Source organism: Lissotriton vulgaris, chromosome 1_1, assembly GCF_964263255.1.
Source record: "Lissotriton vulgaris chromosome 1_1, aLisVul1.2, whole genome shotgun sequence".
NCBI classification, from domain to species: domain Eukaryota; kingdom Metazoa; phylum Chordata; class Amphibia; order Caudata; family Salamandridae; genus Lissotriton; species Lissotriton vulgaris.
The window spans coordinates 2,066,922,029-2,066,948,032 of NC_141685.1; the positions used below are offsets into that span (position 1 = coordinate 2,066,922,029).

General features: G+C 42.6%; 1 protein-coding gene across 1 annotated transcript in view; it reads right to left on the reverse strand.

Annotated features, from left to right (window-relative positions):
* PIK3C2G (phosphatidylinositol-4-phosphate 3-kinase catalytic subunit type 2 gamma) overlaps positions 1-26,004 on the reverse strand; it is a 1,914,223-nt gene that overhangs the window by 634,670 nt on the left and 1,253,549 nt on the right. The window contains exon 19 of the mRNA XM_086920790.1: positions 1,707-1,887. Within this exon, the coding sequence (XP_086776916.1) occupies positions 1,707-1,887 (181 nt within the window). The remainder of the gene's footprint in view (positions 1-1,706; positions 1,888-26,004) is intronic.

A 26,004-nucleotide genomic window follows, 5' to 3' on the forward strand; every position in this document is an offset into this window, starting at 1 on the left:
GCCAGTTTAAATAAATTGGGATGTGCACCTGTTTCAATAAAGCAGCCTTTTACACACACAAATGGTTGTCGGTGTGGCTTGCCCCTCATCCCTCCCAAAAATTATCTAATAAGTCAAGACTCCAGTAATGCAGAGTTTTGTGTGCAACTTACAGGGTCTTAAGCTTCATCTATTTCGTCACTGAATACTGGTATAGAAACTGGAAGCCATGATACAGTTAGAACATTTAAAATGACGAGTGAAAAGGGGGAACTTGTGTGCTTTTTCAAGTGTAATCGCTGGTAGCTCCATTTAGATGAAAGCACAGTTATGGTGAACATAATTGCTGCTGATTGGATCAAAGGCATTTTTTGGGTGTTCGCAGCAGGTAAAGAATGCCCTGAAGAAGACTGAGGCAGTAGAAACCCGCTGGCTGGATCCATTTGGAAGGCACCGTTGTACGTGGTCCTCGCTATACCTTCATTTTCGAAATGTGTTTACCAGGTGTTCAATTCCTGTCCCAAAGTAAGTAGTTGTTATTTTATATCACGATGATAGCCTTTTCGCCGCTCCTTATCGGCAGGGCTGGCATTCGCGTTGGTTACATTTCCTGTTTCACTGTATGCTGCATATGATACTCCTGGTGTAAGATGCTCCCCCATTGGTCATGTCCTGATAAGACCCAGCTACCTTTCTGGGTCAAAACGACGTAGACGCATTTAACAAACAATCAACAAATTGCCTGGAGAGGGTAAATGGACAATTTTTTCAAAAAAAGAATCGTGTTGTTTGTTAAAAGAATCGTACATATATTTGTTAGATGTATATTTCTGTGGTTTTACGTTCACTTGGGACTCTGCACATGTTTTTATTCATAATGAGGAGAATGAAATGTTTCTTGTAATTATCTCTTTTTTTAATAAACTTGATAAAAAACTATTACAATTATTATTGCGGCCTGGCACTTGAATATAGGGTGATAGCATTAGATGCAATGGGGTATTTAACCATGTGTATGCTTCGTTGTTATTTTGAATAAATACCTGTGAGTGCCACGGTTTAGTTGTGCTGTCGAAGTCTGAGGCAGTAGGAAACACTTTTGATGTCAACATCGATTTACCATCAAAGGAAAAGGCGGAATCAAAGAATACAAAAATACCAACACACTTATGCAGCAGGTGAGGCGCATGAAAGCAGGCTGGCGCAACAGTAAGGATGCCCGGAGCTTCTTGACCTAATGACACAATTTCGGTTTTGGATGCACAAAGGCACTGCCTGTCTGAGGCATCCTGTTCTGGAAGGACTCCAGGCAGCCAGTTACTTGATAATGCTCCCCGCGTCGTCTTTGATCCAAAGGTGGATCTGCGTTTTGTCAATATATGTATGGAAGCAGACTCCACGATAGGCGAACGCAGAACAACTTTGAAACAAACTGGTCACAGCACATCAGCGTTTAATGTTTTCATATGAAATCCTGTATAATGAAAAACGTGATTGCTGCTGATGAGGACTGAGCCTAAAAAATGCACTGATGACTCTTTCTCCCTTATCTTAGTGATTAATATTGCAGTTTTGCCATTTAGGTTACAGGCTAATTTAAGTTCAGATTGATAAGAATATCACTTTTTTCTGCAATGTGACTAAACTCAGTGAGTACATATACAATCCTTCATAGTAATCAATCGCAATAAAACTGCACTAACATAACAAATAGAAAATAAACAGACCTGTCTTTTTGAATCATGGGCAGCCTTGACTTTTTCGGCAGTGTCTTCCAGAATTTTGAGAATTTGTTTCTCCTTAGAAAATTCATCATTTAGGGCTTTTCCAACACAGAACTGTAGAGCTACCAAGAGTTTTTTGTACCAGCTTCCAAAATGATCTTCATTAAGCGCATCTGTTAGCAGCCTGGGAAGAAAGGAAATATTTTTCTAATTCAAGGATTTCATTATTTCTTTTTAATTGCGTTATAACAATAATAAACGGATATATTCCTCCTCTGTGCATATCAAATTAACTCTAGATTTATGTGCACAAGTGGCAACTCCAGTACCTCCTTGCATCGTGCTCATATTACGGTATAAAGCCGGGGCCTCCAACCTTTTTCAGCGGGGGGCAGGTTACAATATTTCTGTTAAACAAGTGGGCCACACAAGTGAGTGAAGCGAGCAAGTCTTCCCTACCCCCAAAAATCTTTAGTAATTCTAACCTGAACATTTTTTTTAAACAATTGGGCCCAATTGAGCTTTTCCAGCCCTATGTGTCAGCAAATGAGCAATTGGTCAAAGGTTCCATTTAAGTGCATTTCTGCTGCTTGCAAATAAATCTAACCACTTGCAGTAGCTCAGGGTAGTACTCCAACCCATCGTTCTTTTGCTCACCATGCTACCTCAGTTTCGACCCAGCCATATCAAATCAGTCTTGAGCCTTTTCCTCACGGGAGCAGTTCAGCCCAAACTGCCAAACAAGGTCCTCCCTGAACCAGAACACAAGCAACCTAGGAGCAGTTTTGAACTGATACTTATGGGCTCATCAGCTGTAAGTGGCATGGTATGCCCAGACGTGGGTCCCATGCTCACTGTGCCCCTGGAACCAAGCAGTATCCAGGTTAATGAGCCCATAACTAGGGTGAAGACAAGGAGTGCTGCAGAGCACGGATTCTGTTGCAGTGACAGAGCTACTCTTCATCACCTGTTGGCTGGGCTGACTTACCAGTAAGTGCTCTTGTAACTTGATTTATCTTAATAAGCTAATCTCTGCCTCTGCTAGCATCACGTATACCTTCACTCTGCTCAGTACATTGTAAGTAATGTTAACCAGCTGTGACTATAGCGTCAATCACAGCATGTTAATTGCTGTTTAAATGTTGTAGTCATGGAGGGGCGTGGCTTGAGCGCCGCACAAGATGGCGGCTTGATTCCGGAGCTCCGCTGATCGAGCACCGGCGCCAGCAAATTTCACCGCATATACTGGACTTTTGCGGACACCAACAGCATATTTCAATATCGGAGCATGAGGTGAGCAGGAAGATATAAGCTGCTTCCCTCTACTCCAGCGTAATGCGCTCATTCTTTCAGTGACGCGGTTCGCTATTTTGGCGGCTGCCATTTTCTCACTTTCTGCCGCGATTTTCCCTCAGCCGGCAAATGCCGCTTTTATGCCACAGTGTTTCCTCTGCAAACCTTGAAATTGTCAGCCTCTTGCCTCAATAGTCTACGCACTTACATGATGCCTCTCCAGCAGCAACTTTTATTTTTCATTTTTTGACGCGCACGCGCCATTTTCCTTCACGCTGCATAAGCGCTTCACGCTGCATCTTCCTCAATGGCGCCTCTTCTCACCGTAATTTAATTCACGAGCAATTTGCATGTCTGCCACAGTGTTCCTCACTACGCATTGTTATTGCAGTTCTCTTCCTCATGACCACTGACTCTTGTGTCCAACTCATCTCCTGAATTTATTGTACATTCTCTTCACTGCTGACCTGGTCCTTTCGCTTGGATTTTCTGTTCCTTACCATGCGGTGATATTCTTGTGGCGCATTCTATATTTTTAGATTTGTGGAGGTTTTTCCACAAAGAGGCCGTATGTGATACAACTAACATTCTGCACATTGAATTACGCATTACCTGTTCGTATTCTATAATATCACATCAAAGAGTGCCTTCCTCACAATTTCTTCATAAAACCTCTTTTCCTGGAATCTGTGGTAGCACTGCTATTTTTCTCCCTTGCCTTATATGGGGAAGCTGCGTACCCTCAAGCTTACTGCTTCTAAGGCCAAACCACGTCAATCCTCAGATTCTGATTCCACGTCGCAGACCATGGATGATCCTGTTTCCCTTAAGCCGGATGTTACCCCTGGGGCAATTCCTAAAGCTACTACCTCCAGTAAGCTTTTGCAACCTGGTTCAACGAAACGTCTGAAAAAGGATCCTCCCTCTCCAGGTTCCTCGTCGCACTCAGCATCCATGGATCTTATCCTTGAGGAAATTCGTGCGCTTGAACCCTTCATGGCTGAAACTACTAAAACTCTGCAATTTCTTCACGACAAATGGTCTACTCTTGAATCGCGGGTTCTTTTGGTGGAGCAATCTACGGAGTCTCTTCAAACTTCCTGTGCTAAAATCTCGTTGTTAGAGAAGGATGTCTCTCTCTTAAGACGGCAGACAGAGGAGTTGGAAAATAGAAATCGTAGAAATAACCTACGCCTTTATAATCTTCCTGAACTTACAGAAGGGTCCAATCCAACTGCTTTCTTCCAAACCTTCTTACCGAAAATTTTGGATCTTCCTCCTTCTTCTTCACTTAACATTCAATGTGCATACAGACTTGGACCAAAAGTTTCCACCAAACCCCGCGGAGTCATCATGCTGTTCTTACAATATACTGACCTCCTTCAAGTACTTTCAGCAGCAAAAGCTAAAAAACAAGTTATGTGGGAGGGTCACCGTTTATATCTTTCTCAAGATGTAGCTAAAGTGACAGCTGATCGTCGGAAACAGTTCCTTGATTTGCGACCACGACTGCGAGCTCTCGGGGCCAGGTTTGGTCTGCTTCACCCTTGCCTCTTCAAGGTGACCTACAAAGACAAGACAACAACTTTCGAAGAATCACAAGCCCTTGAAGAATTTCTTCGTCATCATGAAACCGACAGCATGGACACTGCAAGAGCTGTTTAACTATCCATGTTTTATCTTGTTTGACTAAAATGTTTGCCTTTCTGTTATCCTACCGTATCTAGTTTTTGTTTCCTCCATCCTACTGAGTACACCTAGCCCTGGTATATCGTGGCCTAGTATTGTGCAGTTTATATATTTTGTTTTTCTTATGTCTCTTTAACATCCCCTTTTCAATTTTTGTCTTCTTACAGATCCTCTCCCCATGTTCTTCACCCCGGTGTATTTTTGCTCCCCTTCAATTCGGTCCTATGCTGGTTCCTCAGGTGTTCGGTGGCGTGAGTTTCCGTTGTCGATGTCGTCCTCTTCTGGCGTCGTCACCCCTCATTCTTCTTCTGTATTTGTTGGTATGTTTCTACATTCTTCTCACTCCTTTATACTTTTTCTACTGTTCTCTTTTACTATCTTCTTTCTTTACTCTTTTCTCCACCTTTCACTTACTATATTCTCAATTTTTTCTCCGGATTTATTTCTCTTACAGACTCTATTTTTGTATTCTGATTACTTCTCTCCTTTCTTCTCGACTCACTTTTTACTCCATCTTTTCTTTTATATCATTCTATTGATGATTTATATTCCGTGTAGTTACCTGGAATGTTAAGGGGTTAAATAACCCCATTAAACGTCAAAGAGTTTTAACGCATTTGACAAGGCTTAAAGCTGATGTAGCCCTCCTCCAAGAATCCCACCTTACAGAAAAGGAGGCTACCAAACTTCAGCGTTGCTGGGTGGGACATGTTTTTCACTCTCCTGCTTTAGGTAAGAAAAATGGTACCGTTATATTGTGTCATAAAAAGTTAACAGTTTCAGTTATATCTCAAGAATGCGATGTTAATGGTCGTTGGGTTCTCATTAATCTTCTTATTGATAAAATACCTATAGTTATTTTCAATGTTTATGCTCCTACAGGTGTTGATAAATTGTTTTGGCCTGCTATTTCTGACAAACTTGTTACCCTCAATGAACAATATGTTATTTTCGGTGGTGATTGCAATCAAGTCCTAGATCCCTTTATAGACAGGAATTCAAAAGTTAAGTTTGTTCCCTCCAAAATGCATTCCCAATTTATCACATCTATATGAAATAATGCTTTAGTTGACATTTGGAGGCTGTGTAATCCTGACCTTAGAGAGTACACATTTTATTCCCCCACTCATCACTCCCAATCCCGTATTGATTACCTCTTCCTCAGCAAACCCCTAGCACAACTTGCCATTCACTCAGACATCAGTTCCATTTTAATTTCAGACCACGCTCCCGTCTTTGTTGATATTGACCTTATTCCCTTCTCTCCTCACTCAGGGTGTTGGAGATTTAATAACTCTCTACTCCTTGATTCCAACTTTTGCACTCAATTTAAAACCTTTATCACTGAATTTTTTACACTCAATCATCTCCCTGAATCTTCCTTTGTCATGGTGTGGGATTCATTTAAAGCGGCTGCTAGGGGCTTTATCATTAATTTCGTCACTCAAAAGAAAAAGCAATCAATCTCTAAATCAACTCAACTTTTGGATAAAATTAAGAAGTTAGAATATGCCTATTATAATTCTAATTCTGAATCTTCTCTTCGTGAACTTATATCTGCCAAATTTGATTTTAATAAATATACCACCAATGCAGCTTCAAACTCTCTCCTTAAATGCAACTCCCGCTATTACGGTGGTCAAAACAAGATGGGAAAACTTCTAGCCAATTACCTCAAGATACGAAAAGAAAGAACTAAAATTGAATCCTTACAGGCCCGGCTGGTGTTTCCCTATTTAAAGACAAGGACATATTAGCTCAATTTGTCTCCTTCTACCAAACTTTATATACTCCTGAATCTAATCCTGACCCTATTGATCTTCTTACATATTTTCAAGATATCCCCTCCCCTAACTCCTCTCATGTTGATTTTCAATCACTAGATTTGGATATTTCCCTCTCTGAAATCTCACATGCAGTCTCAATCCTTCCTCGTGGTAAAGCGCCTGGGCCTGACGGTTTCACCATTGAGTTCTACAATCACTTTTCCTCCCTTCTCCTCCCTAGACTACTTCTGTTATTTCAATCCTTTGCGACTTCCGGATCGTCTCAGGGAACTTTCCAAGAAGCATTAATATGTTTAATACCCAAACCAGATAAAGATCATACCTTATGTAAAAATTATCGCCCTATCTCCCTGGTAAACACAGATTATAAAATGTTCGCCAAAATTGTAGCCCTTAGATTAGATCCTCTACTACCGGAACTTATCGGCCCTGAGCAATCCGGGTTCGTTAAAGGCCGTTTATCGTCAGATAACTCTCGTGTTTTCTTTAATATTTTGAGTAAGGCCGCCTCCCTTTCTACTCCCCTAGCTGCCATCTCTCTTGACGCCGAGAAGGCTTTTGATAGAATAGGATGGGACTTTATGTTTCAGGCACTTCGTTGGTTTGGTTTCCCTTCTAAATTCATTTCTCTTATTTCTTTACTTTATTCTAGCCCCCATGCTTCAATTTTTGCAAATGATATGACTTCCGAATATTTTCCCCTTCAAAGAGGGGTATGTCAAGGATGCCCTCTATCTCCTCTTTTGTTTATTTTAGCTTTAGAACCCTTTTTAACTAAGATTAGACTCGATGATAATATTTCTGGTTTTCACTATGGTTCTCAAAAACAAGCTAAATTATCGGTATATGCAGATGATATTTTATTTTATTGTTCAGACCCCCAAACAACGCTACCTTCCTTTATTAGTCAAGTTTCCTCTTTCTCTAATGTTTCAGGTTATCGTCTTAATACTGACAAATGCGAAATTTTGCCCTTAAATCCTCTATGTCAAAAACATCTCTTTGATACCTCTGGCTTTTCCTGGCAGCCCTCTAAGATTAAGTATCTAGGTGTTTGGTTCGCACCTCGTCTTTCCGACACTCTTAAATTTAATTTTGAATCTCTTTCCACTAAGATTACTGCATCTATCAATCGTTGGAATCCTCTCTTCCTTTCCTGGTGGGGTCGTTTAGACTCCATCAAAATGATGCTAGCTCCTTTAATTCTCTACTCTATCTCCATGATTCCCATTCGTATCCCGGACCACTATGTCAAGTCGATAGACTCTATTCTATTAAAATTTCTGTGAAAGGGTAAAAAATCTCGAATAGCACTCTCTTCTCTGAAAAAGGATAAATCCCTGGGTGGAGTCAAATTTCCTAAATTTAAATCATATCATAATGCTTTTTCCTTAAAGCAAGCCTTGCGTTGGCTCTCTTCTGATCTTCCTTATATTCCTCTTCTATGGCTAACGTTAGAATCTTCTTTTCTTCATCCTTATGAATTTAGAGAGGTTCTTTCCTTTTCCTCTAATGTAACATCTCTTCGTTCCCCCATTATTTCTCATTCCCACTCTCTTCTTCGACCTTATTTATTATCCTCTTACCCTTCTGTTTCCTCTACTCACACGCAACCTATCTGGCATAATAAACACCTTAAAATTCGTAACCGCTCATTATATTGGAAATCTTGGCATTCCCTCGGCTTAAAATGGATCTCTCAACTTCTTTCAGGTACTCAACCTCTTCCTTTTCAAAACCTCCAAACTCAATTTTCGTTGCCTTCCTCTTCTCGTAAACAATATTTATCACTGATTCCCTCCCTTACTCAATACCTTTCTTCTCTCCCGATCACCAACTCTATTCCTATCACACATCTTCCTGTTTCTAATGCCCTCGACCAATCCCCTTCTGCCTCTTTTCTCTATAAATCTATGCAGTCTTCTACTGACCGTACTAAATCTAAAGTTGAGTTGGCTTGGGAAAAAGATTTGTCTCAAATTTGGTCCTTCACTTTATGGGATAAAATTTGGTCTAAGATTCACAGTACATCCAGAGCTGCTCACACTACACAAACTTTATTCTTTGTTTATAACCGTACACTATTTACTCCATTAATTCTGTCATCATTCTCCCCAGACACTCCCTCCACTTGTTGGTCCTGTCCCTGCCCTTTGGCTGATTTGAAACATATGTTATTCGATTGTCCTCCCATTTTGTGTTTCTGGCAATTAGTTTGGTCCCAATTTCAAAAGATTTTCAATTTTACTTTCTCTTTTTCCATTGTTCATATTTTCCTAGGTTCTCTTTCTCCTGCTTTTACCGGGTCACACCACAAACATAAATTAGTTGACCTCTTAATAGCCATTGCCTTTCACCATATTACATCGCATTGGAAACAGGCTAAAGATGTTTCCTTTACTGCTTGGTGGAACGCAGTTTGTTTTAATCATCGTCTAGACACTAATTTTGTTTCCCCCATTTCTTTAGCAATCAAACGTGATCTTTTATGGCTCCCCCTTACCGAGTATTTATCTAGGATTGCCAGACTCCCTCCCACCTCTCCAATACGTAATGTCGAAGTTCGGAAACCACCGTGATTGCATTTTTCTTAATTGCATGTACTGTTCTTTTTTTTCATTGCATCTACTGTTTTATCATATCATTTATACGTTTTTATTATTCAGGCTGTTACTTTATTCCCCTATGTTCCTGACATTTATTGCTTATCCTATTTTTATGTATAAGATATTTTTAATAAGTTCCACCATTTTGTAAGAGAGATTTCTTGTTTTCCATAACTTTTGACTGTTTCATCATTTTCTGTCTTTGCCTCTTTTTACTTCAATAAACTTCAAACTTAAAAAAAAAATGTTGTAGTCATGGCCTCAGGTAAAGAACAAGTGTGATTCTCCCTTATTTTTTCTTTTTAATAGATTGAGCTGTGCTGTGGGCTAAAGTGTGATTTTAATGACTGAAATACAGTAGGCCATTGTTTTTGTAATCACATAACGTGTTTATGTAAACGTGTATAATCTAAAGCGTAGTCGTGCACTGTTTTTCAGTCATAAATAGGAGCTCTCAAAACAGGTTGTACCAAAGCACACGGACACATGTATGTTTTTCATTTCAAAGAGATACTTGCGCCTGCTCAAGCCAGAGGCCACCCCCTGGCAGGCAGACCTTGGCGCTAGTGATTCACTTACTCCATGCCCTTCTTGCTCAGTGTACTTTGGCTCAAGTGATTACAACCCACTACTTTTATATTTTTCTGGTAACCAGTTTTTAAAAAACTTTATTTTGCAATTGTCAACTTTAACAAAGTGGCATATCAGAAGATCAAGAGTGTAATTACAGTATCTCAAGATGATCTTACATAGAACCTGTCAGAGGCATTGAGCTGGATACAATCCACAGCCAGCACATCCCCCTGCATTTCTCATAGTACATCATATCCATCATTGATCTTAGCACAAAACCACATGCAGCAATTGTATAATAGTGACAATGGGCTATGGTGTGCAGCCTACAAGGTAATCTTGCAAAGGTGACTATATGTCGTTTGGTGTGATGCTCATGGTATGACTTTGCTATTGGAAGAAATCGGGTTATTGGTTGAGTGGGATGGAAGCCCCACATAGGCAACATCAACAATCCTCATCTAGGTGAACCACAGCAGTCAACCTGTGCTTAATCCTCTGGTAGTTTGGCACCAAAGCAGGCTGTCTTGATTGAAAGGAAATGTGTAAAGTGTTTAGGAACCACTCAACCAGTATTAAAGAAAATAAATGGCACAATAAAAATCCCAAAACAATTTTAAACAATAGAGAAAATGTAATATATGAAATGAGACCAAAATGACAGAATTAGAATCAGTAGAATTTCAAAGTTTTAGGTAAGTTTAGCACCTAAAAGCACAAAGCGCCACTCGAAGACATCTAGTCTTATTTAGCAGGGCAGTCCTCTGAAAAACAAAGTAGGTCTCAAGCCGCAGGGCAGTCCTCTGTTGAACAAGGCAAGCCTCAAGCCACAGGGCAGTTCTCTGGAAAACACGGTAAGCCTCAAGCGGCAGGGCAGTCCTCTGTTATAAAAGGCAGTCCTTCTTCTGTGATATCCATAGGTCCAGGAGTTTACTGAAGAGTGGCTCAGGGGGTCCAATATGCATTACTCGTGCAGTGTTTGAAGAGGAAGAATCTTCCATGGAATATGGAATGTTTTCCTCTTCCCGTGCCAAGGCTCCAAGAAGTGCAGAGTGACAAAATGTTAGTGTCAGGTTCCTTTGTGTATGTGCTGGAGGCTGCCCTTTAAAATGTAAGTGTGGCAGGGAACGGCTCTGCACTAACCAATCTAGGCAGGATGGCAATCTCCTAGCTAAACCCAGGCCCTATTGTACACTATCTAGGCCCAATACACAATCTTGAATGGGGGGAGCCATTAACAGGCCCAGGCAGCTGGAAACCCCCAGAAGTCCTTAGACACTGTTGGGCAATCCAGTTGCATGAAGAAGGCTTTGTTGAGGTTGATATTTTCCTCAGTGCACTAACCCCGCTCCTGTTAGGGGTAGGTTAATCCACCTCCCCTGGATCCCAGCTATGTTGGACATGGATTTTCCATAATTTTCACAGTTGAGTATGTCAATATCCCGGGGGGCGCGGCTGGCCAGCCAACATGGCGACACAAGTCTGTAGAGCTCTGTCTCACTATCCCCCAATAATCCAGTAAAAATATCCTGATGTGTACTCTGTACACAGCAAACAGAGGCAACCTAGCAGTAGCAGCTTCGCAGACCCGGTGAGGCACGAATCACCGACTCCAGCACTGCAATACCTTGCGAGGCAGGCGCCGGACCGAGAGCGGGCTGCAGGGCTCGCTCGGCGGTTTCCTGCACTGAACTGCGCTCTGAGACGGGACTGTTCCTTCGTGGCTACGTATCCTTCCAGGGCCGCACGGACCGGGTGCTGTGGGGGTTTAGGAGGAGAGGCACTGTAATTCGGGCGCTGTGGAAGTATCCTGGACCTGGCCGACCAGGGCCCCGAAGACAAGAAGGCAGCACACCCGATGCCCAAAATGGCGCCCGCTGGGGGTCGTGCTGGTTGGTGAAACAGAGGCGGCCTCTTCAAACAAGTCAGCCTGAGGTACGGGAGAGCGGCGCTGGTGGCCCCGAGGGAGGGTGAAGAATTCGGTATCTCGAGGGGAGCCCCTGCCCCCCCTCGCGCCACCCCAGGCATTGTGAGGCAGTAGTGAGGCGGATCTCTTCTCCCCCACCCCACCCCCTCTGTGGAGCATTGAGGGTGGCCAGGGCGCGCCTCTGGCCCCACGGATGTCTTGGGCGGGGTGGACGTGGAACCCTTGCCAGCGTGCGCCCTTGAACTGGGGGGGCAGCCTGAAAGAGGACACGCCACGGAGAGAGGCTTTTGAGCGCGGTGATGGAGACGGCCACCGGAGAGTAGCCCAGCTGACAGCAGGCCAAGCAAACAACATCCCCAGGGCACCGCGGCCTGCCAGACAGAGGACAGCAGGAGGTTGGTACGGAGAAGCGGGGGAGGGCAGTCTGCACTCGGGAGTGCCGGTGCTGCAGCCAAGGCGTGCGGTCGCAGCACACCATTGCATTGTGCCTACATGGGGCTCCCGAGGGACATCTGCGAACCCCGCGTCCGAGCGCGCCCCAGAAGAGTGCTGCACAGACAGGGGGTGCAAACAGGAGCCACCGAATTTGAGCAGCTGGTGGGGAAAACTGACCACCCCTCAGTGGGAATTGCTGGTTTAGCTGCCGGGGCAAAGCGGAGCTGAGTGGCAAATATGCCTGAAGGTGCTGCCGCTACAGGAGGCCTCTCTCCTTCTTTCCAGACCCCCCTTCCCGTCGCAGAGACTCATAGGAATCGCCGGCAACACGGGGGCGTGGTGCGGAGCTTTACCCCGCGTAGAAGTCAGAGTGCTCACCTCCTGGCACACATGGGACGGTGAGAGTCGGGTCGGTAGCCTCACAGAGCGGGCACGTGGACTGGGAGGAGCCCGCTAGAACTTGGGAACTGCTGTGACACACCACAGTAAATCCTCATTGCCTTGAACCCATGCAGCGACTGGAGAGGCGACCGCAGTGGATAGCACATCGTGGGAGAACAGCAAGGTGTGTGGTAACATAGCCGCATTTAACAAATTCTCACAGCACAACAACTGGCAATGGGCCGCCTACGGGACAAACAGCAGCAAAAAATGGCGCGGGCGAACAGTCAGGACCCCACGAAAAGAAGCAACGGTGAAGAGTTGGACTCCAGAACTGCTGCCCCTGAAACTAAAATGGACCTGATGCTTGCAGCTGTGGAGAAGATTAATGCCACCCTAGACCAAACTAGAACCTCCCTGGAAAACCGAATTGATAAAGTTACCTCAGATTTCACACTACTACACGCGGATCACAGACAATTGGCGGACAAGGTAGCAGTACAAGGCCAGGCAATTCAAGAATTCCAACCGATCACAAATAGCCATGCTGCAGTGCTGCAGGACATGATTGACCGTATACACACCCTTGAAGACAGAGCATAAGATGCAGAAGGGCACACCCGGCGCAGCAATATTCGGGTGGTGGGCCTGCCGGTGGGAAAACATGGGAAGAATCCAGAACAGCATACGGAAACCTGGCTCCAAGGCCTCCTACCTCAGGTGACCTTATCGGAACAGTTCGTAGTGGAGAGAGCACACCGTGTACCAGCGCAGAGGCCCAAGCCAGTAGCACGTCCACGACCATTCCTGTTTAAACTGCTCAACGACAGGGACAGGGACAGGGACGTGATTCTACGCGAAACAAGAACGTTGGGACCGATAAAGGTCGATGGAGCACAAATCATGTTCTTCCCAGACTACACAGCTTTAACGCAAAAGCACTGGAGTAACTATATGGCCGTGAAACGCCAACTAAGGGAACTGGAATTCCTGTATTCCTTGCTCTACCCCACCAGGCTGAAGGTGGTGACTAACGGCGGGCCCGTTTTTTCGAGACAGCAGCGGAAGCATGGGACTGGCTGGAGGAGTCTGGCCAGTGGTCAGGCACCAGGCCATCGGATGCAGAAGGAGAGGAGTCAGGATATCGGCAAAGCAGAAGACGTAGGAGGCGACAACAACAGAAAAAAAGTCAACTACAGCGGCTCCAAGTCCGGACAACATAAGAGTGGAGCGACAGAATGCGGTAGCAGCAGTCTTGACCCTGAGCACTCCGCCCAATAAAGAGACATCAGTCTCCCATGAACAAGACACGATAATAGTCAATTGTCCATCCTCACCGTCTATTGAACCTGTCAGAGGACACTTACCAGCCGGTGGTCACCCCCCAGACAGCGGATGAGATCATAGGATAAAACAAGCTGAAACTGACTGGCGCCCTGTCCAGGGTGATTCACGCAAGTACCATCATGCACATGTATTTAGCATGTCCCTCAACAGGGTTGAGCACTGGGGTGGTGCTAGGCCAAAGTGCAGGCCCATTGAACATTAGGCGGGGACCATGGCACTTCCGTCCCAGGCAGAGATTCATGTGTCCATGCAATGAAATGCCCTGCCATGACTCTTACTCTTACGAAGCCCCGCTGCTCCCTGACCATACTCAGCAGGATTTGCTAGAGGGCACACCTCACACAGTGCTATAGGTGGGGATATATGCAGCCAAACACCATCCAGGCACACACCCCTTAGGCAACACATTGACCTAACATATATCAATGTTCTCTTATAAAGGTTTGGGCGGACCCCCACCCAGGTTCGCGGATACGGTTATGTTGTTCACAGTTCAGTTATGGTTTCTATTGCACCAGACCGGTACGGCACAGGGAAATCATGACGCCCACATGCACCGCCAGGGCCCCATGCAAACACATCCCCTGACCCCTAGCCCGCATAATGATGTGCATCAACATACTGACTTGGAACATCCGTGGCATGCACACACCTGCGTGGCGCTACTCCGTCTTCGCATACCTTTAACGGCATCGCATTAGAATAGCGCTACTACAGGAGACCCACATGACACAAATAGAACTGGACCGGCTGCGCCGTCGGCAGGGGGGACAAATTTATGGCACCATATATTTGGCGCACGCGAGGGGCACACTCATTTGGGTGAGGGCTGGCACACTGTTTAGGTGTACTAAGGTGGACGTAGACCCCAATGGCAAATACACATTAGCACATGGGACGCTCAATGGCCAGACTATACTACTCGGCTCGATCTATGCCCCAAATGTGGACCAGGTTTCTTTCCTGATGCAGCTCTCGCTGACCCCACACACCGGGCTCCCTTGGTTGCTGGGCGGGGATTACAACTCGGTGCTAGATGTGCACGTGGACAGATCCTTTCCCCCACTTAACAGGACAACAGCAGTGTCCAATGCCCAAGCATTAACAGATTGGCTCACACATTGGGTGCTGAAAGATCTATGGCGCACACAACACCCCACTGACCGTTTTTACTCATACTACTCGGCGGTGCACGATCTACATGTACGGTTGGACAGGTTGGTGGGTTCCCCGTCACTACTACCACTCATACATGGGTCGGAATATCTGGGCAGGACACACTCTGACCATAACCCCCGAAAAATTCAGTTTAGCTGGGATGCTGGTCATACCCCGGTGCCCACGTGGCACTTACAACCTACGGCATTGGAAGACCCTGAATTCCGCTTGTCACTAGGAACAGCCATTCTGGCATGCTTTGCGCACGGACACTGCTTGTGTGGGTGGCACAACCAGTCCTGCAGGCCCACTAGCAGCATTTGACTTACAGGCCCTGGGCACACAGAGTGCACTGGACTAGGGACTAAGTAGTAAGTCAAAGAAGTCAATCATGGAAACACCAATCCATATTAACAATTTACAGCGGAACCACTTGCACTTTGGCACTGATCAGCAGTGGCAAAGTGCCCAAAGCATCTAGACCAGAAAAAACGAAGTACAGCACACAGCCAAAAGACAGGAGGCAGAGGCAAAATAACTGGGAAAAACCACGCCAAGGATCAGAGGTCCAACACGTGTGCTCTCCAGCTGAAAAGTGTGGAGAACTACTCACCCTACTGGGAGTTCTCTTCCCTACGGCAGAAACATTTGGACAGACCTTCAGCAATGGTGTGTTCTGTACCAGGGCGGTGTTCTGCAATAAAGTCCAACCCCTGTAGGGAAATGGACCTTTTAAACAGTTTTAGGTTCTCACCCATCATCTTCATCAACCATCTGAGGGCCCTGTGGTTGGTCTGAACCCAGAAGTGAGTCCCAAACAAGTAGGGCCTCAGCATCTTCAGTGCCCAGACCTCAGCAAAAGCCTTACGCTCAGTCGCACTCCACCTTTGTTCCAGGGGAAGTAACCTCCTACTAATGAAGGCTACAGGTTGGTGTAGACCCTCGTCATTCAGTTGTGAGAGAACATCCCCCACACCATGCTCTGAAGCATCTGTCTGCACCACAAATTCTTTTGAAAAGTCAGGCGCCATGAGGACAGGTGCCGTGCACATTGCAGATTTCAGGGCATCAAAAGCTTTCTTTTTTTTTAAATACTTTATTTCGATAAAATAAGATTCATCATAAAAGTACATACAGTTCATTATTAGTCCTTTCTACAGCAAATGGAGACAATATACAGTTAAAAAATAAATTAAATAAAGTCCTAAAACAGAGAACCGGTGATATTCTAGTGCTTTGTAATACACAGTTTCCTACCCCGTTCTCGATTTTATCAGTATTGAACGTATCTGCCAGGCCTTTCCCAGAAACTTGGCAACTCCACAAAAAATCATCATAGATGTTGTGTCCGTTACCAATATGCGGAGTGCCGTCGCACAGTGCCTGACTCCCAGTTCTCTGCATACTGGCTTTAGCCACCTTCTCCTCGGTCGACTGTATGCTCTACAGCCAAATAAGAAGTGTGCTAGGGACTCAGTAGGGTTTGCACATCCAGGGCAGCTAGAATGGCTGGACAGAGAGGACTTCCAACGCCTGGTAAAAGTGTTCAATGGAAGTGTTCCATATCTAAATTTTAAAAACAAGGTTCTGTCTCTCAGTGCTTTAATAACATCGAGAAAGGGTTCAAACTTCCTCACCGGCTTGTGCTATAAGAAGTGATCAGTTAAAACCCCCCAATTAGATTTTTCATGCTCCCTGGCTGGGACCCATTCCCAGTATATTTTCTTAATGGATTCTTTCGGGGGTGGTGATTGGGACAACCAAGCTTTCTGACAGGGGTCAGTCCAGTTCATCTTCCTAGGCTGCTTCTTGGAAGTCAGCCAACAATGGCGCCATACCCCTTGGCAAATCTCCTATAATATTCTGTGAGTCCGAAGAAGGCTGTCACCTTTCTCTGGGTCGTGGGGGGATCTCAAGACAGAATGGTGTCAATCTTAGGCTGTAGGGGCGCCACCTGGCCGCTCCCTACCTGGTGTCCTAAGTACACCACTAATCCCTGCCCGATCTGGCACTTGCTGGCCTTGATTGTGAGGCCTGCCCTCTGCAGGGCGTTCAACACTTGAATGAATGAATGAATGAATGAATGAAGATATTTCTAGAGCGCACTACTGCCGAGGCATCTTGGCCCTAAAGAAAAGTGAACAGACACAATGCATAACGCAGAGTGAAAGGCCAGGTTTTAGTTTCCTTCCGGAACAGCAGTCGATTAGTTGCCATTCACAAATGAACGGGAATGGAATTCCATAGCTTTGCTGCTAGGAAGGAAAAACGTTTTCCTCCCCATCTTGCTTTTTTTATTTTAGGAAGTTTGACCAACCCAAGAGTGGCAGACCTCAGATCACGCATCGGTGTGTAGCAGGAAAACAGGGACTGCAAATCATCTGCCTCTCCACCAAACAAGGCTTTATGAACCAGGCAGAGGGATTTAAACTCACTGCGCCGCCGTACAGGGAGTCAATGGAGTTGGTTTAACGCGTGTGATGTGGGGTGATATTTAGGTAAGTTAAGCAACACTCTGGCTGCCGCATTTTGACTTGATTGCAGTTTAGCCAGTTGTGCCGCACCATCTCCTAAATACAGAGCATTGCCATAATCAATTCTGGAGAGAATTGTGGCAATTATCCCTGTTTTCCTCAATATAAGAGGGATGAATGGTAGGATCTTTCTCATGCGTTTCAGCATAAAAAAACAGGTAGATGATACTTGATTAATCTGAGCAGCCCAGTCCAGTTCTTTGTCAAACATAAAGCCGAGATTCCTGGCTTTATTTACTGGCAGTGGGCAGACCCCAGCTGAAGATGGCAACCAATGCTGATTCCAGATCAAGGCTTTATGACCAAACTCTAGTACTTCCGTTTTATCAGTATTCAGTTCTAAAAAGTTAGAGTTCATCCATGTCATCAAAGCCGAGGTACACTTGGACAATTCCACTGCCATGACATCCGCCGCCTGAGTTACAGACACTATCAGCTGAGTGTTATCGGCATACGACACCATCGTGAAGCCAAAACGCTTTATTAGTTTTGCCAATGGGGCAACGTAGATGTTAAAAAGAGTGAGGGATAATGCGGAGCCCAGAGGGACTCTTCCCGGAAGAAGAAATTCCTCCGACTGTTATCCATCCCAACAGATGACTTGTTCTCTAGATGATAGAAAAGAGGAGAGGAGGGCAAGAGCTGTACCAGAAATACCTATTTCCTGAAGCCTTTGAATTAGCACCACATGACTCACAATATCAAAGGCTGCTGTTAAGTCAAGCAGGACCAGTATGGCCCTTCCGCCCTTGTCCATAACCTTGCGTATTTCATCCGCTGCCATGATCAGTGCTGTCTCCGTGGAATGATTTGCACGGAAGCCATGTTGGGTGTTATCCAGGATGTTATAAGTTTCTAGATAGGATGTTATCTCCACATTCATGGCCTGCTCCAGCACTTTAGCAGGCAGCGGTAAGCAGGAGATCTGACAATAGTTTTTTTTATCTAGAAGGGTCCAGCTTTGGTTTCTTTCAAAGGGGACGGATACAGGCCTTTTTCCACTGTGTTGGATAGACTCCTGAGGTAAAGATTGAATTTAGCACAGGAGATAGTGATGGAGCAGATTTCCTCTGCAGTCAGGCATTGTTTTATTTTTTGTGCTTCAGACAAACTGCATTTAAATTGCCACGCACCTTTTGGTGCAAGTTAATGGCACATGAAAAGATATGTAAGTGAGGCCTATTCACTCTCAAATTCTTTTGCTGAATTAACATGTGTTTTTGCAATGTAGAGAAAAGTGGCTTTTTAGCTTTGAAGATTAATAGAATATGTTTCTCTCTTCCCAGCTCATCCCATGCAATATACATTCACTATTTCTGGCTTAATAGACTTTGACTTGTTGCATATTTTGATAAATATTTTCAGTTAATAACACCTCTTTTACTTTGTTGCACATTGCACATTTATTTTACATGTTGTCATAAATAATAGAAAAGCTGCTTTACACTAGTAGCTTGGCTAGGAAAACATTTATAATGAGTATTAGTATGGAGTTTGGAAACATAATGTGCTGATTTACATGAAATTAACATTATCTTTTTGTTTATTTTATTTTTGGGGCCTACCATTAAATGGCTGCCTGTGAAACCATCAAAAGCTATGGCTTGCTTTGAATGAGAAGGGAGCATGCGCAGACTGTGGCAGCTTTCCGCATGCCAAGAAGTGAAGGACAGTTTGAACTGTACATTATTCTGATTGTGCCAATGTACCAGCTAACTAAAGTATCCGTCCTACTGCGCTGAGAAAAGGAAGGCAGAATTAAAATGAAACATTTTCCCTAGTAAATGTTGCAAATGTTTATAAATGTATTATTCATGTATGCTTCTTTTGTTAAAAACTGGCATGGTCAGGTTTTTAGAATGCGTCAGGGTGATGAGAACTCATGCCACCATGACTAACCAATCAACATACAGGTTTTCCTGAAATGCAACATTTTGTGTAGTCTGCCAAAACTTTTGTGTATAAAAACTGACAGGGGCTGGCTTTCTCAGCTCAGCTGGCTTCTTGCTCATTTTGGCTTAGGCTTCTATGGGTTAGGTACGAGAAACGTCCTGGGAGATTGCTGAGGGTTTGCGTCCGAGGAGTATCAGGGGGAGGTTTCTTGCTTCCACGTCATATCTTGGCCACATTCCTTTGAGGTCTCGTGAAGGGCGGGCTGTCTCCCTCCCTGCTTGCTCTTTAGACACAGACAGATGCAGAAGAACAGCTGATTAAATAGAATTAGATGCTAAACTTTCAGTTATGCTTTACTAATTAATTAGGTCTGAAATGATTTATTTGTCTTATGCATTTATTTCTCTTTATGGGAGATTTTTCCAAACTATTTGATTTTTGATTAGCCTTGCAAGACTATATTTTTCTTAGAAACTCTTTGAGTCTTGAATGACATTTTGCGCCACATTCCTATATGTAATGCTGATTTGCAGACTGTAAAATGTTCTGTATTAATGCTATTTTTCCTGTTTTACAAATTCTGTAACCTGATTGATATTTTATTAATGAATAAAGGGTCAGAGAAAATTAACTTTTACTAGAAAATAAAACCCTTTAAATACTCAACAACTCTCCTTATTGGCTTAAAATAATAATTGCATTTTTGACTGTTCATGATTATTAAAGTCTCCTGAAGGTAATACATGGTGTGAAGGGCCCAACACCTTTTGAGCGGTAAATTAGAGGTAGCATGAGGGTTTTGCATTGAGAAATTACCAGAAGAAATTACCGCTCCATCAGTTTTTGATAATCAGAGGATGGTTATTATTGATTAGTTTGGTGATTAATGATTATTGATTTCACCATCAACTACTCAACTAATGGATCATTGACCTTAAGAGGGAAATAAAATAATTGCCCAAGTTAGATAAATGTCCAAGTCCTGATTCCTGACTCCAATGCTCAGAACCTGAAGATTGGCAAAGCAGTACTGGAAGGTGATGCAAGAAGTGGTGTGAGTATGAATAGGGCTGTGAAATGTTGTTAATATGCTAGCATGTATATGTTTTTTTAAAGCGTTGAAAATAGTAAGGGTTTTTACTGTTGGTGACATTTTGCTCATTTTGAATTGATGGTGTTATTGATTATATTGGTAATTTCATAGGACATAATTTTTGGTTATTGATTACATGTTTTAACTCTTTATGTTAAGTAAATGCCTTGTTCTATGTTGTCTGGAACACGCAGGTATGCACACCTGTGGAATCCCGGGAAGGAATAGTGGGTGGTAAATGGAAGCCACACTGCAGTGAGGTTACTCGTCTGTTGGAATAACACTGAGAAGCTAGGTAGGGCTGGCAGTGTTAAATTAGGGACTATTTTCTGTGTGAGTGATTGTAGCAAAGAGTTCGCTGGTGAAACTTTGGTCTGATATCACCTAGAAAGGGTCACACCAAAGGAGTAGCAGGTTCTTCTGAGCTTGTGTGAAGGGTAAGCGGAAGGGATTTACCTGTAGTGTTTGAAGAGTAAACGGAAGGTCTTACTTTGTGAAGGGTAAGCGGAATGTGTTACTCGCAGTGATTATAAATCTATCCTTTATTTAGCACAACAGACAGAGTAGCGAATGTATTTATGTTGTTACTAACAGAGTTATTGATTCAGAGAAATATTGCAGTAAGATTTTGTGGAGGGTCAGTGGTAGGAGTAAAACTGACTGAAATTGAGACTGACAGCTTTGGAAAAAAGACATTGCATTGAACTATTGCAAAAATGAAATTGTTTGAAGGCTTAAAGAAGCTATTAGGAGGTAAAGTGAAAAATTCGTTTTTTATTGGTGATGCTCCTGAAGGAACACCTGTGCATTTTATGTCTACCAATTTGGGACAAAATACATGTATGTGGGTTCAACAATGGTGCAAGATTACTGAAAAAGAGGGTGTTTTGAGGTTTCCAAAAGATGGTACTTTTGAACTGCAAATTATTGACAAATTAAGGGAAGTCTTATGTGAAATAAAGACACCATCTAAAGCTGTACAATTGGAGGCCTTAAGCATATGGGAAAAGGTAGCAAGAGAGAAAGCAAGTGAGGATAAAAAGGTAAAGCACCAAATGCAGGAGAAGAGAATTAATGATGATAAAGAGCTTCAAATAAATAATGATTCAGGGGATGAAATAATGGATGCATTGTTAACTGAGTGTCCACCACTTTATGTGGTTCCCATTAAAAATACTGAAAATAGTGTACTAGTAAGCACTACAGTAGCTACTGCTTCTGTTAAACAGAGAAAAACACAGATTGAGAAAACTGTGCAAACATTTCAGATTGACCCATTACCTGTTGATTCAGCACTGACAGTGATACCTCCAGGTGTTACTGCTTCAAATGTGCCTGATTCAGTCCAAGAATTGCTAACTGCAGATGCACAGATAATGCATAGAAAAATTATGACTGTCCCAATTAATATGGTCCCTACTGAAAAGGTTCAAAGAGTTGCAGAAGGAGTGATTATGGCAGGGTTTATTTCAGAAACTCAGAATTCACAGATTATTGAACAGAAATTACCCCAAGCACTGAAAGGTGAGGGAAAAATGGCCTTTACAACATCTACAGCTCAGAATAAAATAAATGTAATTGAAAATGTTATTTTTCAAACCTGCTTAGAGGAAGCAGCAGTGATTAAAAAGATAGAAAACATGGGAGAACATATTAACCCAGGCCCTGAAAAAGAGAGACAGCGTAGTGTTTTAAATTCAGCACTTGAACATGGAGAAAATAACAGTCCATGCTGTTTAAATAATGAAAATGTGAACCAGTGTCAGGAAAAAGAATTAATTTCCCTGAGTAAGGAAACAGTTGCATGTGCATTAACTACACATAATGGCCTGACAGATTTGGCTCAAAAATATGAAACTGATGTTTCAGGAAGTTTTCCATCTCAGAAAAGTTTTAGGGTAGATATGGATGATGAAGCAAATGAGAAAATGTGTTCTTCAGGAATGCAATTGCACATTGCAGAAATAAAATATATTTTCAAATGCAATGGGTTTGAGAAATTAGGAGACAAATCGGCAAGAAAACATGAGAAGAAAAAGAAACCACCAGACCTTGCAATGAAACTGGATAAGGAAAAGAAGCCACCAGATTTAGTTGAGAAAAATAATAAGCAGAATGAGGGAGAAGCTTTTGCTTACTCATTGAGAGAAAAGGTGGGAGAAGCGCATGTTCCTATGCCACAAATAAAAGTGAACTTGCAGCATTTCTGAACACATTACCACACTTGAGAGACAGAATTATGCTGTGGTACCCACAAGTTGAGGGATTTGTTGAAATTTTAAAAGAGTTGTGCATTATTTTGGAAATGTTCTTTTATATTGCCATGCAGAATGAATTGTGGTTTGAATCTAAAGTTGTGCAGAGGCCAGGTGAGGAGACAGTGAAAAGGGTTTGCATGAATGCACCATTATTTTCTGTTGTTATGGAGGAAAATATAGCAGTGATTATTTTCCTGAAGGGTGGAGTGCCAGCAAAGGATGATGATTGGGTACAGATTTACAGAACACATGATGGAGGTAAAGGTGTTTTGGTTTGTGCAAATTCAGGTATGGATGTTGTACTGCGGGAAAATATGTCCTTTTGCCATCTTTATAGCAGATTTGAGCATTGGAAGAAGAAATATAAATTTAAACATGATGCACAAAAACATGGAGAAATGCAGATGCAAAATATACCAGCTAAGCAAATGCAAATGTCAGTTCAGAGACAGGTACCTATGGCAGGAATTTTCCAAGCAAAGATGGTCCCACAAAACATGGAAAAAGCTCAAATTAATTTAAATAAGGTGTCCAGAGCAAATGTGAATTATTTCCAGAGACAAAATAAGAACCGAGTCCATCAGGTTGCTGTGTTTGAAAATGAGAGTTTTAACCATCACAATTCTGAATTTACCAAGTCCATTGTGAAGGCAGTGGAAAGTCCAGATTTAGTTGCAGGAGTTTTAAAAAAAGAAATTACAAACCAAGTTTTAGAAAATTTTGCACCAAAATTAGGCCCATTTGAGGAGGATTGCAAAACTGTTGTCTGTGACTCTGGCCTAGCAGGAAAACAATTGTTTTGCAAATTAAACAGCACAGAATACTGTACATCAGATAATGTTATTTTTCAGATTCCTGATGAGGATGTGCATTTTAAAATGGCCCAACAAGAAACAGCTGTAGCATTATTTTCAGAAAAGACAGTTGAAAAATTACCTTCTGCTTTGGAAAAAACAGAAATTAGAGAGTTCACAGAGAAGGATGCCAAATTAATAAAATGTGCAGAACATGTCTTATTGAAATTAGAACCAGATGACATGTATTCAGGTACACCATCAGTTGCAGAAATGTTACCAATAAAAGGATTTTTGATGGACTTGATTGGAAGTTTGTGTAACTTTCTGATCACAGGTTCACAGAAAATAAATGAAAAGAACAGAATAGTGCAGGAGATTAAAAGCATATTTTTTCCATGTTGTCCTGTGGTACCGAATCCAGCCAATATATTTTTTCACATTCCATGTGCTGAAGATTGTCTTACTTTTATTGATTTTTGCAAAGTCCATGTAACAGTGCCATTGCATGAGAATAGTCAGGAGTACTGTCAAAAAGCAGATGAATATCTGGGACACAAAATTGGAAAGGGAGATAGAAAGGTGTCACCAGGAAGGGTGGAAATGATTTCCAAGAAACATCCACCTCAAATTCAGAAAGAAGTCAGGACATTTTTGGGAATGGTTAGCTGCTGTAGAGAGTGGTTACCAAACCTTTCCCTAGTGGCTAAGCCTTTACTGAGGCTGACACATGAGGATGTGTCTGATCCGCTTCCATTGGACAACAATTGCACAAAAACATTCCTAGAGTTGAAAAAGAAAGAATGTTGCGCCCAGCACTAGGAATGAAAGTTTATTTAAAAGAAAATATACCAATTTGCAGTGAGAGGGAGGGCTGCACTCTCTCATTGCCTATTCAAAAAGATGATTGTGTTCAAAGGTCTGTGATGTATTGCCCAATGACCTTTGACCCGAACTTCACAAAAATGTCAGCAAATGAATTGGATTGTGATGAAACTGAATATGAGTGTCTAAATATTATGAAAATATGCATAAAGCCAAATTCAGACTTTAATGATGAATGTCTGAGTCAACCCAACAATGTCCATTTTGTAGATGGCCCATGTTTGAAAGGTGACACATCAAAAGCAGCACATGCTGTGCTCCTTGTACGTTATGTTGTCAAAGCTTCATGGCTTTTAGTAATTACCCCAGCCCAAAATTCGAAATTGATTGCCCTTACCATAACATGCAGTATATCTGCTCAAATGAGAGTCACTGTTGTCATGGGAGAGAGAAATGCTAATTCAGTTGCACACATTTGTGTTCTGTTAGCATGCACATTCTATGGAATCTTCACAGGTGTATTAAAAGAGGCTCAAGAAAATGTTTTTGTAGCAGCACAACAGGGTTGTATCAGAACTGTTTTTGAGAAAAGTGACAACTGCATAGTGGCAAAAGTGTTATTGCAAAGACTGATGCCCAGGTATAGATTGCCAGTTTCTCTGAAATCAGATCATAATGTGGTCTCAAAGATAATGAGTGCAGAACAACAGATTGGACAAGGAATGGATTGCAGCTATCTGCCTGAAGTGTCAAGCATAATAAAGCAACACAATGGCAGCACTGAGTTACCTTTTGCCAAAGACGGTGTCTCACCAACACCAAAGTGGCTTGAAAATGCATATGCAAATGCACTTGTGGAAAACACTGAGGAGAACACTAGCCATTGCTGTGTAGGTCAGGTTGATGTACAGTGTGCAGTTTCTCACCAGATTGCAGCTGCTACACAAGATCTGCATAATGGATGGTGCAACGGCTTTGGTCTGAGAGATGAAGTGGTGAATCATCTGAATCTGATCAAAGTGAAAATAAGAGTGAAAGGCATTGATTGAAAAAGTGCCAAGGATTGATGGTGCTCTGTCCGAGTTTCTCAGCACCTAAGTAGTCTAATTTGCATTGAAAAAGGTTCAGAATGCCAATGAGCCATTCTGATGGCAAGCTGATGACAAAGAGAAAAGAAATGCTGAAACTGTCCTGTTGAATTCCTTTTTTATTATTTTAGTTACTTATTTTAAAAAAGACTGTTTCAAGAAGCTACTTACAGAACTCTGCACTAAAACATTTGAGCTTGGCTATATATGATCTGATTACAGATAGACTTGTGTTTGCCTTAGAAATAGATGTAAAATTGTTATATGCTCAGCTTTTGCAATAAAAAAAAAAAAAAAAAAAGTCACTTTTGAAAATAAAATGTGTGATTAATTATAAATCATTTTATTATGATTTGAATTATCAGAAGGGTGGATTGATGGAGCAGATTTCCTCTGCAGTCAGGCATTGTTTTATTTTTTGTGCTTCAGACAAACTGCATTTAAATTGCCACGCACCTTTTGGTGCAAGTTAATGGCACATGAAAAGATATGTAGGTGAGGCCTATTCACTCTCAAATTCTTTTGCTGAATTAACATGTGTTTTTGCAATGTAGAGAAAAGTGGCTTTTTAGCTTTGAAGATTAATAGAATATGTTTCTCTCTTCCCAGCTCATCCCATG